We start from the raw sequence: 17,310 nt of genomic DNA on the forward strand, positions 1-17,310 counted from the left end.
AAGAATCCTACTTATGTCATATCTTTGAGGATTCCACTTGTTGGTTTCACACCGTGAAACATATGCTTTCCAGACTCTATAGTAAATAAGTCTGGAAGCTGGCTTTCTGGCATTAATAAGTGTAGAAAGCACCGAGCCTGAGATTCCTCTCTTCATCAGAATGTGGGTCTCGGCAGCCAAACCGCCAAATTTAGCGTTTGTAAGGAAGGATGGAACACTGGATCTTGCGACAGCAGGTCATAGCGAAGCGGAAGCTTCCAAGGGGTTCCTACCGCCATATTTACGATCTCGGCGTACCAAGGGCCAATCTGGGGCCACTAAGATTACCGGAATCCTTTCCTTCTTGATCCTGCAGAGTAGCCTCTGTAGAAGAGCGATTGGAGGGAATGCATAGATCAGTGAAAACTGATTCCATGGAACCACTAGTGCATCCGAACCGTAGGCCAGAGGATCTCTTGTCCTGGACACAAAGTTGTCCAATTTCCTGTTGAACCTGGAGGCCAACAGGTCTACATCCGGGGGGTTCCCCACCATCTCTGGCATATGGCCTGAATGATCTCGGGGGGGGGGGGGGGACAGACCACTCTCCTGTACAAAGTTGCTGTCGACTCAAGTAGTCTGCTTGCCAGTTTTCTACCCCTGGAACGAAGATTGCAAAAAGACCAGGAACATGTTCTTCTGCCCATCTTAAGATGCGATTCACCTCCTTCTGGACGCCTTGACTTTGGGTGCCTCCTTGGTGATGGATATAAGCTACTGCTGTAGCATTGTCAGATTGAATCCGAACTGGGTGACCTTCTAACCTGCTTGTCCAGGTCTTGAGGGCTAAGTATACTGCCCGTAACTCGAGTATGTTGATGGGCAGAGCTCTCTCGGTTTTGACCCAGGTCCCCTGGGCTGAAGCTTCTTCCAAAACAGCTCCCCAGCCCCTTAGGCTGGCATCTGTGGCTATCACCTTCCAGGTGACTGGGAGAAAGGTTTTTCCTCTCCGCAAGTTCTTGGTTTGTAACCACCAACTGAAGCTTTGGCGCACCTGTGAGGACAGGCGCATGGGTAGATCCAGAGCTTGGATCTTCCTGTTTCCGGAGGCTAGAATGCTGCCCTGAAGTAGTCTCGAATGAAACTGGGCATAAGGGACGGCCTCGAAAGAGGCTACCATCTCGCCCAACAGTCGCAAAATCTCTTCTTTGCCTTGACTATGTGGATCAGGTCCTTTAGTGACTTGATCTTTGATTCTGGTAAGAATACACAGCTTTGGGCTGTATCTATGCTCATGCCCAGTTACTCTACCCTTCTTTGGGCTTGTAGAGAGGACTTTTGTAAATTTACAATCCATCCGAGGTGCTCCAGGTGTCTTATAGTGGTGAGCACTGCATGGTCTAGTCCTGCAATGGACTGATCTATTACAAGCAGATCGTCTAGATAGGCTGTTATCTTTATGCCTTGTGCTCTGAGAACAAAGGAGCTAGTACCTTTGTGAATACCCAGGGGTGCTGTGGCTACCCCAAAGGGTAGAGCCACAAACTGAAAATGGCGATTTTCTCCATCAAACCTTAAAAATCTTTGGTGAGGGGGATGGATAGGCACATGTAAATGGGCGTCCTTGATATCTATGAATGCCATGAACTCCCCACCCTGTAGGGTGGCGGCTACTGATCGAATAGTTTCCATTCGGAAATGGCAAATATTCAGAAACTGATTTAACGATCTTAGAGCCAGAATGGGTCGGACGTCTTCATTCGGTTTTGGGATCACAAAGAGGTTTGAGTAAAAACCTGAACCTCGCTTTTTTAGGGGTACCTCTGTAATCACCCCTTGGGATATTAGTTGATCCAATCCCTTGAAGGATGCTATTTTTAAAGGATCCTTGGAAAGCCTTGAGCTTCGGAACTGAGACGATGGGATCTCTTGAAATTCCAGCTTGTACCCTGTGGATACTACCAATCTGTCCTGGATTTCTGTCCGCCATGCCGCTGAAAACTGACAGTCGTCCCCCCACTCGGCCGAGCGGGGGCGCCTCTTCATGCAGAGGCTTTGGGGTTTTGCTTGTTAGCCTTTGAACCTTGTTAGTCTTTAATGAACCCAGGGAGGAGACAGGTGATTAAGTTAACCCCCGAAGAAGGTAACTTGAATGTAGTACGCACTACTTCAGCATAGTATTGTACCTGTGATTTTAGCATCTGAGATGTAGAAAAGGGGTGCTCTGAAATGCCTGATCCATCTGACTCCTCTGCAGGTGAAATTCCATCCTCATCCTTTCTCCTCTTCAGATCTTTCTGAAAGGGGGATCAATAATCACTTAAGGAGATCTGCTTTGCTTTCTGTCCGTCTTAGAGGACTGAGCAATTAATTTAGCGATCTGTCCTTCTAGTTTTCCCACGGCTGCAAAAAAGTGTCTTCAGTGACATATGCAGGCCCAGGTGCCACAGGAGAAACTCCTGAATGTGGCAAGGACTCCTCCTGTACTGGAAAATCAATGTTTACAGGGGAGGAAGGTACCGATCAGGTGCGGCCAGAGCCTCCTGTCTCAGGCGGCGTTGTTTTCTTGCCCTTAGCCCCTGATCCCTTTTTAGTGGAAGACATATTACCAAGCAAGAACCCGAGGTACCAAAATGCATGTATTGCTGTGCTGAGTTTAACATCTAAACATGCAACTTAACACACACAGACTAAATGCAAAGAGTGGGTGTCTCTCATTTGGTAGTGCCCTACCAGCCACCTAGAGCTTACGTGCCCCCAAAGCTGCCGTGTCCCGTGGGAAGATCTACTGCTGCTGGCCTCCTAGGTGGATCTGTGGCTCTTGAAAAAGCGACATTCATTTAAAAACGGTGTGTGTGCGCCCATGCACATTTCTCCGCTCTCCTCCCCTCCTCCACTGCCTGGGAGCCTAATCCAGCTTCCCCCTGCCTTCTGTGGCCTCTTACCGGTGTCTTGTGAGGAGAGCAGCGGTGGCCATGTTCAGCAGAGCTCTGCAGCTGAGGAAGTTTGCTGTCCAACGGATCTGACACTTTTCTGAATGAGGTGAGACAAACTCAGCTCTTTACTCCCTCTAGTGGCCAACTTTGAGAAGACACCCTTCAAATTTTTGGAAAGGTCCTTCAGATAAATCCTTGGGCTCCTTTTCCTCTTACCTTAGTCCCCGCCGCAAGTTTTTCTGCTAAAATATTTTCAGACAGTTCCAAACTTCACCCCTTTGTGTGCAAACGTTCAGAGATACGAGTTTACCATTTAAAGCAGACTTCCCCCTGGGCCTTGTAAAAGACTCTGACCAGGACTTTAAGTCTTAATACAAAAAGTGCCGGACACCAGAGCCCAGTCCTCCGAAAAGAGAGACATTACAGGCGACGCCTCTTTGCAGGAGTCCCCGATCCATTCCAGTTTTGGCATAGCTTCATAGCCTCTTGGATGGATCCGAAAAAGGCATAGCTCCTTAGCACAGCAGGGTCCATTTAGCAGAGCTTCCTTAGCACTTCTCCACGCGTCCTACACCTTAGACACTGGCGAAAAAACTGAGGTACTTCCCGGATGGGAGGGGCTATATGGAAGGGAACTGACTGATTGGTTGTGCCAGTGTCCAATCACCTCTGGTGAGCATATAACCCATTATGTAAAGACTTGGCCTCTCGTGTCCCGTGGTGTACGATAAAGAAAAAAACGAAATCGCAATAAGTGTATAATTATTGGTTTGCGCAAATGTTATAGCATCTACAAAATAGGGAATATATTTATGGCATTTTTATAATTTTTTTACTAGACAGACAGATCGTAGACTTTTTTTTGGGACCATTGGCATTCAGTACTAAAAATAGCCACTAATTACTGAATAAATGTCATTGGCAAAGACGGAGTAAAACACTAGGGGGCGATCAAGGGGTCATACCTAGGGAGTGTTTCTAACTGTGGGTGGATGGGGCTCCCTGGGGGGAGGAGACCGACCATTGTACCTAAGCATTAGGAGCAACTGATCAGTCTCCTCACCGCTGACATAACAGAGATCTGTCTATCTACATTGACAGATCCCCGTTCTTTCTATCTCAGGAGCGATCGTATAACTGCAGCGGCTGGTCCTCAAGCAGTTAATATCAGGACTCATTTTATGGATCACAGGAATCCCATCACGTGTCTGGGTTAATCACAGCTCTTCTCCCTCCTCCATATACTTTTTTTGGGGGGCAAGACTTTCATTATGAGTATACATTTTTGGGACATTGGGTTATATCAATATCTGTCTGTGTAATCTGGTTATTTTCATAGTACTTAATATACACACATACATTTGTATGTAATGGAGGAATTCCTGGCGCTCCCTGTACTCCCGCTGTTTGTTGACCGAGGGGGTCAACGGCAATTTAGGAACACACTATTTTTATTCTGGGCCGATGATCTTCTATATCTTGTCAATGGGCAACATAAGTCCTTGATTATCATTTAATGTTAAGCGTGTGCTGTGCAGCATGTTTGGAAATGTTTTTTTGATATATGCACTTATATTGCCGACCTAACACCGATCTTACGTCTTCATTAAAATTCTCTTGAAATTGAAATGCGTTGGTACCACATGTAACAAAATAGTTCAAAGCTTGGTTGAAAGGTACGTAAAAACATCTTGTGACGTGTCTTGATAGGTGGTTCTTGTGACATTATGGTCCAATTTTCTATTCAGCTACAAGTTTTATAAGTGTTTTATGGAATTTTTAATTAATTTTTTTTTTTTTTATTATGGTGTCTTTTTATGGTGCCTACCACTTTTTGGTCTTCTTTGGTTGTAACTGCTTATATAGCTTTTTTTCACCCCCGGGTTTACCTGCTCTTCCATAAAGAACCCAGTTAGGACTACAAATTTCTTTACTATTATATCAAACTGCCCATAACCTTAAGCTGAAACAATTAACCTTAAGCTGAGAAAAAATTCTCAATTAATATAAGGCATACCTGTTAAACAATAATCCCATTTGCCACTTTTCTCGAAATCTGAGGAGGTTGGACACCATAGCCGAAGTTTATCTTCAGAAATACATGTGCTATATGTTTTTCCTTTATATGTAAATGGTAGGACACAGACATCACCACTTTCAGTCACTATGTTAAAAAAAAAAAAAAAAAGATGAAAAAGTATAAATGACAACAATTACAGTGGAAATAACCATAGATAACAAATGTTCAGACTTTATTAAAGGCAGCAACAATGTATTTGTACAAATTCCTTACCAAATCACCTGGGTGGAGCTATACACATATGTGTGTGTAGAGCTCCAAGCATTACTACATATGTGTGAATTATAAGTGCTTTTACCTGGTGGGCAAGGATCTCCTCCAACATACTTAAGAACCAACATATCTTCTAAATGGTGATACTCCATTTTCATTGCTTTTGTATTGCCGTAGGAAAAGACAGCGTTTCCTGATTGAAGGCACACAGCGCCATCACATTTAACAAATGGTAAATTTTCTGCTGCTGAACATACTCCAATGTAGTAGGGGTTTAACCCTGATGTCTGAAAGAAAAAGCAAGTTCATTTTATTCATGTACAGCACTGGAGAAGGTATGTAGTACAGTTACACTGGTTGTTGTACAACAGCAATGCTGTATGAAGAGCCCCCCAGTATTCAAATAACCATACTAGGGGACAATATACTGTCCAAGACCTGTGTTAATGGTTGAGTCATTGTAGCTGTGTAAGTACAACTGCAGAAAAAGCGCCCAAGAAAATAAACGCCCAAAAATGGTACCGACTGTAAAGAGTTGCAATGTTAATTGGCAGATTGACTTTCCACTTTAAGGAATAGAGGAGCTTTTGACGCCATGTGACAGCATGGGTGCTTGGTGAATGGGCCATTGTTGTCGCATAGATTTGGGAGTCTTCGGACATGTGTAAGATCCCACTGAGGAGATTTGGGGCATACATTAAGCTTTCTTAATTTGCCAAGCACTGGGAAGCAAAGAAAAGGAATGTACAGTTAAAAAAGGAGGAGATTACAGTAAACTTGTCACTTTGCCCTGCTTGGCCTATGGCACAGGTTCAGGTTAAAGCTGAATTCCAACTTTCTTTTCACTAAAACTGAATAGAATGATCAGTCCCCAGCATAGATCATACCAGAGCTCCCAACTGTCCCTGATTTGGAGCAATGTCCCTCATTCCTCCTCATTTGTCCCTCATTTTGGTCGGATCTATATAGATGTATATAAAATGCACTTTTTATCTATCTATCAAAAAGAGATTTTTAATACAGCTTACCTGTAAAATCTTTTTCTTGGAGTACATCACGGGACACAGAGCGGCATTCATTACTATATGGGTTATATGGAGTACCTTCAGGTGATGGACACTGGCAATCTCAAACAGGAAGTGCCCCTCCCTATATAACCCCCTCCCATAGGAGGAGTACCTCAGTTTTGTAGCAAGCAGTATGCCTCCCAAAATGGTCCTCAAAAGAGGGGTGGGAGCTCTGTGTCCCGTGATGTACTCCAAGAAAAAGATTTTACAGGTAAGCTGTATTAAAAATCTCTTTTTCTTTATCGTTACATCACGGGACACAGAGCGGCATTCATTACTATATGGGATGTCCCAAAGCAATGCTTACAATGAGGGGAGGGAGAACATCTCCAAGACAAAAGGATTTAATTTAGAGAAATACTCAAATCATAATAAATCCAACTTAGTTGAGAAAAATAATCTTAAATTTTAAATTTAACTCAAAAAAGAGGAGCCCCCGGAATCCGAGGGTCTCAAACTGCAGCCTGCAGCACTGCCTGCCCAAAGGCTGTATCAGAATTCCTTCTTACGTCCAACTGGTAGAATTTTGTAAACGTGTGGACAGAAGACCAGGTTGCCGCCTTGCAAACTTGAGCCATAGAGATCTGGTGGTGTGCTGCCCAGGAGGCGCCCATGGCCCTAGTAGAATGAGCCTTTAATGATACTGGAGGAGGCAACCCTTTCAAGCCGTAGGCCTGAGTGATTAATTGCTTAATCCACCTAGAAATGGTGGACTTTGCAGCTGCCTGCCCCTTCTTGGGCCCATCCGGTAATATGAACAGCACATCTGTTTTCCGGATCCTCTTTGTAGCTTTAAGATAGGCCTTCATGGCCCTGACGATATCCAAGGTATGCAGCAACCCTTCCTTTCTGGAAGTAGGTTTAGGGAAGAAGGATGGTAATACCAAATCCTGGTTCAAATGAAAACTGGATATAACCTTCGGTAGGAAGGAAGGATGAGGGCGGAGAACGACCCTGTCCTTATGAAAAATAAGATATGGTTCCTTACAGGATAAGGCCGCCAGTTCCGATACTCTTCTTGCGGAAACTATGGCGACCAAAAATACTAACTTCCTTGTCAGTAAAACCAAAGGAATTTCAGCCAACGGCTCAAACGGTTGTTTCTGTAAACTTGACAGAACAAGGTTTAAATCCCACGGGCAAAGCGGGGATTTAACTGGAGGTTTAATACGTAAGACCCCTTGAAGGAAGGTCTTAACCAGCGAGTGGGTGGCCAGCGGCCGCTGAAACCACAGAACCACAGAAATCTGTTCTTTGACTGTGCTTAATGCCAATCCTTTATCCACTCCTAGCTGGAGAAAACTTAAAACTCTATCAATGGTGAATTTGCGAGGAAGCCATAGCTTGGACTCACACCAGCCTACATAGGCCTTCCAGACCCTGTGATAAATCACCCTAGAGACCGGTTTCCTGGCTCTGATTAGGGTAGAGATTACTTTCTGAGACAGACCTCTACCCCTGAGAATCAGGGATTCAGCTTCCAGGCCGTCAAATTTAGATGCCGTAAGGCAGGGTGGAGGATCGGACCTTGCGATAGCAGGTCTGGCCGTAGAGGAAGAGTCCAAGGGTCTCCCACTACCATCCTTAAGATTAGTGAGTACCATGCCCTTCTGGGCCATGCTGGAGCTACCAGGATGACTGGTATGTGCTCCACCCTGATCCTGCGCAGCAGGCGGGGTAGTAACTGAAGCGGGGGAAACGCATAAAGAAGTTTGAACTGATGCCAAGGGCAAACCAGCGCATCGGTTCCGCAGGCCATCGGATCCCTTGAGCGGGACATGAACCTGTCTAGCTTCTTGTTGAGTCTCGATGCCATGACATCCACGTCCGGCACTCCCCATCTTTGGCAGAGTGCTTGAAAGATTTGTGGATGCAGAGACCATTCCCCCGGCCATAGAGTCTGGCGGCTTAAGAAGTCCACCTGAAAGTTGTCCACTCCGGGAATGAATATTGCCGATATGCAGGGCACATGAGCCTCTGCCTATAGGAGAATCAAGCTCACCTCTCTGAGCGGCTTGACTCCTGGTTCCCCCTTGGTGATTTATGTATGCCACGGCCGTGGCATTGTCTGATTGAATTCTCACCGGGAACCCCTGCAATTTTGACGTCCAAGCCCTGAGGACTAGTCGAGCAGCTCTGAGCTCCAAGATGTTGATGGGCAACTGCTCCTCTAGCTTTGCCCAAGTACCTTGGCGAGTGCAACCATCCAAAATTGCTCCCCAGCCTGTCAGGCTGGCGTCTGTGGTCACTATCTTCCAAGCCACTGGGCTGAAAGATCTCCCCTTCAGTAGGTTCTGAGGGTCTAACCACCAACACAGACTTTGTCGGACTCTTGATGAGAGCGGCAACGGGATATCCAAGGCCTGTGGCCTTCTGCTCCATGCTGACAGGATGGCTGCCTGCAGGATGCGAGTGTGACTCTGGGCGTATGGTACCGCCTCGAATGTGGCCACCATCTTGCCTAGTAACCTCATACATAGGCGAATAGTCGGTTCCTTTTTGCTTAGAACCAGTAGGATTAATTCCTTGATGGCTTTGACCTTCCTCAGAGGTAGAAACACTCTTTGTTGTTCTGTGTCTAATCTCATGCCGAGATATTCCAACTGCCTTGTGGGCAGGAAAGCTGACTTTTCTCGATTTAGGACCCAGCCGAACTTCTCGAGGTATTGGACCGTGAGGGCCACTGCTCGCTCCAAGCCGGGAGACGAGTGATCTATGACTAGGAGGTCGTCCAGGTATGCTAGGATCGTGACCCCTTGGATCCTTAGTTTGGCTAGGATTGGAACTAGGACCTTCGTGAACACCCGGGGGGCCGTAGCCAACCTGAAGGGAAGCGCCACGAATTGGAAGTGACGCGAAGCCACCATGAAGCGTAGATATTTTTGATGTGGCTGATAAATTGGAACATGAAGGTAGGCATCCTTTATGTCTATGGACGCCATGAAGTCGTCCTTTTGGAGTGTGGCAGCTGCTGACCGCACGGATTCCATCCGAAATGAGCGGATCTTTAGGTATGCATTTACCATCTTTAGGTCCAAAATTTGCTTGACATCTCCATTGGACTTCGGGATGATGAATAGGTTGGAGTAGAAACCTAGCCCCTGTTCCAGGACTGGTACCTCTACTATTACTTCCTGGGAAAGTAGATGATTTAATGCCGACATTAATGCGGCTCCTTTCTCCGGATCGTTTGGAATCCTCGACTCCTGGAAATGAGGAGGAGGAAACTTTAGGAAATCTAATTTGTAGCCCGTGGCCACGGAAGACCGTACCCACTCGTCGGGAATGCTGGCTTCCCAAACCTCTGAAAAGAGTCGCAGCCTTCCCCCCACCTTCGTGGGTGGGGGCGCCCCTTCATAAGGTTGGCTTGGGGGCTGGTTTTGCTGGTTTGCGAAACCACTGCTTTCTGCCTCTAGCAGCCTGTCCTTGAGACTTGCTGTTGAAGCCGAAGTTTGCTTTCGCAGGAGGCCGTCGATACTGTTTGGCATTAGAGGGCCCCTGCCCAGGGGAGTACTGTCGTTTAAACGCAGGCCCCTGAAACTTCTTCTTAGTTGGCAAGAGAGTACTTTTGCCGTTTGAAATGGTCTGAATGTATTTATCTAGGTCTTCTCCGAAGAGTCGTCCTCCATAGAAGGGAAACCCTACCAGGAGCTTCTTGCATGGGGGCTCGGCCTCCCAGCTCTTTAACCATAAGAGTCTTCTCATATGGATAAGGGATAACGATAAACGTGACGCTTGCTGGATAGAATCCTTAATTGCGTCTACTGTAAAACATATGGCCCTAGGGACATCCGAAAATTCTTCTGCCTGCTGGGCAGGAATAAGTTTAAGCATCTGCTTAATTTGATCCGATAATGCTTGAGCAACCCCAATCGCAGCCACAGCTGGCTGTACTACTGCCCCTGCAGTAGTGAAGGAGTTCTTAAGTACTGCTTCCAAGCGTTTATCAACTGGATCCTTGAATACCTGTATGTTTTCTACAGGGCATGTTAACGACTTGTTAACACATGAGATGGCTGCGTCCACTGCAGGAGTAGCCCATTTCTTGGAAAATTTATCTTCCATAGGATATAGGGCAGAGAATCTTTTAGGTGGTAAGAAGATTTTATCTGGCTTGTTCCAATCTTGGAACAAAACTCCCTCTAATAGAGGGTGGATCGGAAACACTGCATTGCTTTGAGGCGCCCTCAGTGAGCCCAAAGCTGAAACCGTCGATACCTGGAGATCTGGTACTGGCAAGTTGAATGCATTATGGACCAAGTCCGTTAAGGCTTGAATCCACCAGCTCTCCCCTTGGGAGACTGCTCCAGATTCCTCTGTATCCGGATCTTCGATCCCTGAACCTACTTGGTCCTTGTCCAAGAGATCGTCCAATTCCCCTGAGGAAAGGACCTCCTCTTCTGAGGGTCCACGCTCGGGCGACGGAGATCTAATCCGTTTACTGCCCCGCATAGCTGTGGCTATTATTTTTCCCATTCTTTTCTCCATCTCTCTTAAAGAGGTGAGTAATACCTCGTCCGTGACCATCTTAGGGTTGGACTGACCCGCGCCAGCTCCAGCCCCAGATCCCGATGGCCCCAAGGCTCCCTGTGGGGAAAGCAGCGGCATAGCTTTGTCCGAGACCTCAGACTCTCTGGGGGAATCCCCACCTCTTTTACCCTCTGACCCGGATGCCATGGTACAATACCGAGGTACACCTGCTACCTATTGGTACTTGGAACTATAAAAGTTAATTGCCCAAACACCTGTTTGGGGGATAAAAAAAAAAATGCTTCCTCTCCCCTAGATGACTTTTTTTTTTTTTTTTTTCAAATCCAGGAAAGAAAAATCATTCTGTCCCCCTGAGTAGTATTGCAAGAAAAACTATGAGATGGAAAGAAACAGCCTATTTCTAGGCTTGAAAACAGTCTTCTGAAGACTGCAATCTTCTTTTTGGCCACTGTGTGTCCTCGGCGCCCCGTGCTGCCGCTCTGGTCTTTCCTCCCCAGTTCCAATGTATCGAATGAGCTGTTTGGAACGAAAAGGAAGGGCCGCCCCTTCCTTAAACCACTGACCCGCCCTTCCCCCCTCAGCTAAACGGCGCGAATTGCGCCTATAACATGTGAACGCGCGCGCGCGCGCCGATAGGGGGGGGGGTTGGGGGGAAGGGAGCCTCTCTGCTCCAGCTGGAACCACGAGGAGGTCAGCGTTTTGCCTGCTTTGCAGGCTCTGAGGAGGAAGACTGATGGAGCATCGCCTGGAGGCTTGCAGGTAAGCATAGCTCTCTGACACACACATACACTTTATATTACACAGGCCCTACTCAAATGCTTTTCCAACACTACAAGGGAGGTCACTTCTTATGGGGAAAAAATACACATAGAGCCATCCTATCATTAAGATATGTGACTAGTTTGCCAGATGCAGCGCATAACTTTAGGCATGTCCCCTGTGACCCCCCAGAAAAAACCTGCTAAGAACCAAGTTCCGCAAGTTTTCCCCTCACTTACCTGCTCCATGCCGCAGGACTTTGCCAAGCAAGAGGCCCAATCTTCCCCCATCTCCGTGGGGATGTCTAGACCTTCAGGCCCTGGGTTCCTATGAAGGATCCACTGTCCTGGGCCCATATAGCACTCTGGCAACAGAAACATTAGGCACCCAAAGGTTTCTAAGTTCTGGGCCCAGGGTCCAGCTCTCTAAAAAGAAAAGCATTATGGGCTATACCCCAAGGGTTTGGGGTCCGGTTACTGACCACTTTAGCGCTGAGGCCTTTGGACAGAACCGGTTAGCTCACCTAATCCCAAGGATGCGGAGGCAAGCTAAACCATGACCAACACCTAAGACACTGGCGTAAAAACTGAGGTACTCCTCCTATGGGAGGGGGTTATATAGGGAGGGGCACTTCCTGTTTGAGATTGCCAGTGTCCATCACCTGAAGGTACTCCATATAACCCATATAGTAATGAATGCCGCTCTGTGTCCCGTGATGTAACGATAAAGAAAAAGGGTTTTCCAGCGCTAAACCTGATCTCTAAATGGCTGCATTTGTAACTTCCAAAAGCCATTATAAAGGAATAGTAGTGGTTAAAAAAAACAAAACAAAGTGGTGGGTTTAACCATTCTTATTTTTTGTACAATACTCCTTTGTGGGGGCGTTTCAAGAGGCGTGTCTTATGCCTGCATACTTTCGCCGATAGGTGCCCCTCATTCCCATCTCAAAAAGTTGGAAGGTATGATCATACCTCTGTACCATGTTGCTATGTGCAACTTCCTTCACAACTCTGATGGTGGGTGGGATGGAATACATACTAATTAGCATTTAATCCCACCCACAGGAAGAGTCCAAACCTCCCAAGTCCCACCTCACAGATCACAGCGTCTCCCAGCAGGGATGTAGTCCCAGAGGAGGGGGCGAGCACGCTCACAAACCCCTAGCCAGAACGGCTCAGATAATGGGGGCAAGCTTACTGAGGAGAATCAGGAAGTGAGAAATTCAGACAAAGAAAAAAAACATTTAGAAGGGAAATTGAAGGAAAAGTTAAGTGAACCAACAATGCACTAGCTTAAAGGAAACGATTTAGAAAATAAAAAACAAAACTTTACAACCCCTTAAATCTGGGTCATACAAGATTAATTGTAGACTCAAAATGCCCTGTATGCCACATTTTTTGTTATACAGCCTGGCTGGCTGCATAACAAGTACACAAAATAAAACATCTTTGCAGTTTCCTAGTTCTCATCTGGCTACTCCATCTCTGAGACAAGACAAAAATGAAGGTTTGGAGTTCCACCTCTGGTGGCTGCATGTTTTTTCAGATAAATAACTCACTTAAAATAGCAGCTAAAGATGTTGAATAGTGAACCTCATCAACATCAGTACCAGTACTACTTCCTTTAAATAGCACACTCGAAACCCTGCATGATCACATCGCTTTGGTCATAGAAGCCAAGGGTCAGATATAATAGCCAAAACAACTGCAGTGTCAAATAATATGCAGAGGAAATATATAACAAAAGCATTCACATACATCTGAAAACCATTAAAGGTGTATTTTTGTCCAATCAACTGGGTCTGTTTTCATGCAGTAATTAGATATAAACATCTATAAAATACAAAGCCTTACCTTGTAGGTTTGCCCAGATAGGCTAGACAGGTTAAATGTGTAATGACGCTGTTGGTCCATCAGAGAACATCCAGACAATATTTCCTCATCAGGACACACTAATGGGGTGCCCCACTCAAACACATAATTGCAGTCAGCTTCTTGGACAAACTTTGGGCTTCCCTGTTAATTAGGAATAAAATAAAGTATGTATTAGCCAATGAAAAGTTCAATAAAAGCCTGAAATGGTAAACTGTGACAAATAAATATATTTACCAGGTCTACTCCCTTTTTGCAACGAAAGATGATAATGGTAGAATAGTTTAACCGTTTGTCCGTATCACATGGTGTCGAGCTGTTCATTTCAACTGAGACAGTTTGATTTGCAGCATCAATCTGAGGAGGACTACTTGGGCGACCAATATCCTTTAAAGAAATTGAAAGTAGGTTATAACCAAAAATGTTTTAATGTTTTATAGGTGAATTACACAAATCCAATTACACAGCTCCAGAAAAATATTGACTGTATTTACACTTCAGCTGTCTGCATAGAGCAGAAAAGGGATCCCATCATCCTGGTTGTACAGGCTGAAGGTTTTTTCATCTTAATGCATTACCCCCCAAATACTTACCCGAGCTTGATCTCACTACAGTGCTGGAAACAGTGAGCAGCAAGAGCTATAAAATCCAGTGATAATGGACCGAATCGCACTGTGTGCATCTATGCACACTGCACATTTATGGGAAGCTGCACAGTCCCTCAGCCAACATTTGGGGATGTGAAGAGGACATAAAAAATGTGTTGGTTATCCTTCTTTGGGGGTGGGGGTTGAGCTTTTAATACAGAAACATGGCATTACTGCTGCCCTTAGCTGAGAAGTAGAGGAGCTGGATGTGCTGGGAAAGCTTTAAAGGGGATTTAAAGTGGTTGTAAACTCGTTTTTATAAGTTTTACCTACAGCCTATAACAAGGCTTACCTGTAGGTATAAAGAATATCTCCTAAACCTGTACAGTTTAGGAGATATTCCCCCCGCAATGCGCCGCTGCAGTGGCGCATGCGCAGCGGGGTTTCTCGGCTAAAGGACCGGCAGCCGCCGGACCTTGCCGAATTTAAATCTCCCGCGTGCATGCGCGGGAGTGACGTCATCGCCGCTCCAGCCAATCACAGCGCTGGAGCGGCGATACCCGGAAGACACGCCGAGTCAGGATGATATCTCGCTCGGCGTGGACCAGGTAAGTTCTACACACCTCGTTTTGAGTTAAGTATTTTATAATGAGCCAATATGCGGTGCATACTAACTCATTATGGCTTTTACTTTTCAGATGAAAAAAAAAAAAATAAATGTTTTTTTGCAGGTTTACAACCGCTTTAAAGTGATCGCAAAGTCTATTTATTATTTTTTTCAATAAAAATATGTTATAATTACCTGTTGTAGTGGTTTTGCACAGGGCAGCCGAATCCTCCTCTTCTGGGGTCCCTCTTCTGTGCTTCTGCCCCTCCCTCCTGTTGAATGCCCCCACAGCAAACAACTTCTTATGGGGGCACTCGGGCCAAGTCACAGCTCCCCATGTCTATTCAGACATGTAGCTGCGGCTCAGCCCAGCCCCCTCTCTCCTGATTGGCTGCCTGACTTTGACAGCAGCATTAGCCAATGGCGCTGCTGTTGTGTCTCAGCCATTTAGAAGGAAGAGTCTTGGATGGTCGATACACTCGTGGACATCGCTTGACAGAGATGGGGCTCCGGTAAAAATGAGGGGGTGCTGGGGCAGCTGCTGCACACAGAAGGCTATTTATCTCCATGCATAGAATGCATGAAGATAAAAAAATTCTGATTTTACAACCCCTTTAATGAGAACCTCTCATACATTTCAGTGAATATGGTTTGCCGTTTGAGATTGGGTAGCATATGGTTCTAGTGAGTTTGAATTCTTTTTGCTCATCGGTGGGAAAGACACAGTTTTGTCGGATAATTATTTGCATGGTGCTAGAAGATCACATTGACTTTGTATAAGATTTTTGTGATTGGTACAAGGGCCAATCTGATTGCTATCAAAGACTTACATTTAAGGCCACACAATTGTTGTTATCACTTGATGGTGATGTGTTTGATATATTTACGGAATATTTTTTAAACACCAACTGTGGGGCCCGGCATTTTTCACTATTGTATAATATTTAAGGTGTTGGTATCAACCTATATTGCCAGCTGCCGTTTTTGGATTTATCTAGCGCTATTTCCCTTTTAAGTTCTTTAGCATGCTCTATAGGTATATATTTCATAGTTGAGTTTCTATTGGACTTTGGAAAACCATAAAGGCAGAATTTAGACTATTAAGCAAGACTTGGGATACACATCTGTATACAAAAGTGTAAATACACATAGGTAAACTATCATTGTAATTCTGTTCAACCAGTCTTGTGCACCAGGTGACCCCTCCTTGATGGCCAAACCATCCACATTCTGCTTTTAGTATATTGAAAGGGAATCCCAACACCACAGGTTGTGCCATCTCCCCTTGTCAGTGTTAGATAGCAATAGTGTTGTATTTAAAAATTTCTGAAATTCCATGTTCCCTTACCGTACTTGTCCCTGCCCACTGGCGGAAATGAACATGGGCTGAACTATTTTTCAGAACAGATGTCATCGACTGCAACAGAAATAGTTCTGCACAAGCAGTTACATCTCTCTCTCTCCTTAACATAAAATTTAACTTTTCGATTTCAATTAACATTAACAATTTTTAATCATTGGCTGATGGCATTAGCAAATAGATAGGAAGATACATTTTAACCACTTAAAGCGGAGTTCCGGCCACAATTTCACTTTTTAAATATAAATACCCCTATAAATACACAAGCTTAATGTATTCTAGTAAAGTTAGTCTGTAAACTATGGTCCGTTTTGTTAGGTTGTTACAGCATTTAGACACTTTATAAAATAGAAATTGACTGGGGCCATTTAAGTGTGGGCATCATGAAGCCAGACTGTATGACTTCCTGGATTTCAGCCTTGCAGATCTCGCACATGCTCAGTGCTGCACAAGCAATGTAATAGTTTCAGATCAGGTTTCAATAGCAACGGGAGTGTCAGAGGAAGTTGCCGCCCCTTATATATGCAAACCTCTCCTCCCCTCCTCCTTCCAGGAACCAGTAAATATACGAAATAATTTGTTCCTGTGCAGATATATCTACATTACAAGATAGATTATATATATATATATATATATATATATATATATATAATCTATCTATCTATCTTGTTATATATCTGGTATATGTAGTGTGTATACATATACCAGACATGTGCACTGTCAATAAATTCATTTTGTTTAGTTCCGTTTCGCATTAGCCGTTATTTCGTATTTTGTGCCCGAAACTCACTTCGGATTTGTACGCTCATAATGGGCACAGCAGGAGTACAGCCACAGGAAGTCAGCACAGAACAGGGATGGTGGGAACCCTTCATGAGGGGTTCCCACCATCCCTGCACTGAGTTCCGGGGTCTGTACACCCGCTGTGCCCATTATGAGGGGTTCCCATCATCCCTGTGCTGACTTCCTCCTGCTTCCTTCTTCTCCCAGCACAGCACATTGCCACCATAACATGGTGCACCGCATCGGCCCCAGCCCACCGCATCGGCCCCCTGCATCGGCCCCCGGCACCCTGCCCACCGCATCGGCCCCCGGCACCCTGCCCACCGCATCGGCCCCGGCACCCTGCCCACCGCATCGGCCCCGGCACCCTGCCCACCGCATCGGCCCCGTCACACCCTGCCCACCGCATCGGCCCCGGCACCCTGCCCACCGCATCGGCCCCGGCACAGCACACCGCATCGGCCCCGGCACAGCACACCGCATCGACCCCAGCACCCCGCATTGACCCCAGCACCCTGCATCGGCACCCCGCATCGGCCCCCACATCGGCCCCGGCCCCAAGCACATCGCATCGGCC

The 17,310-nt window shown here is 45.8% G+C and overlaps 1 protein-coding gene across 2 annotated transcripts in view; it reads right to left on the reverse strand.

Moving 5' to 3' along the window:
• IGF2R (insulin like growth factor 2 receptor) overlaps window positions 1-17,310 on the reverse strand; it is a 274,566-nt gene that overhangs the window by 36,923 nt on the left and 220,333 nt on the right. For both annotated transcript variants that reach the window (XR_005748735.1, XM_040350930.1), the window contains exons 36-39: window positions 13,634-13,783; window positions 13,379-13,540; window positions 5,294-5,495; window positions 4,933-5,079 (exon numbers count right to left, since the gene is read on the reverse strand). Coding sequence is in view for 1 of the 2 variants with exons in the window: in XM_040350930.1 (XP_040206864.1) it covers window positions 4,933-5,079; window positions 5,294-5,495; window positions 13,379-13,540; window positions 13,634-13,783 (661 nt within the window). In the remaining variant the exon portion in view is untranslated. The remainder of the gene's footprint in view (window positions 1-4,932; window positions 5,080-5,293; window positions 5,496-13,378; window positions 13,541-13,633; window positions 13,784-17,310) is intronic.

Source organism: Rana temporaria, chromosome 4 (assembly GCF_905171775.1).
Source record: "Rana temporaria chromosome 4, aRanTem1.1, whole genome shotgun sequence".
Classification (NCBI taxonomy): Eukaryota; Metazoa; Chordata; class Amphibia; order Anura; family Ranidae; genus Rana; species Rana temporaria.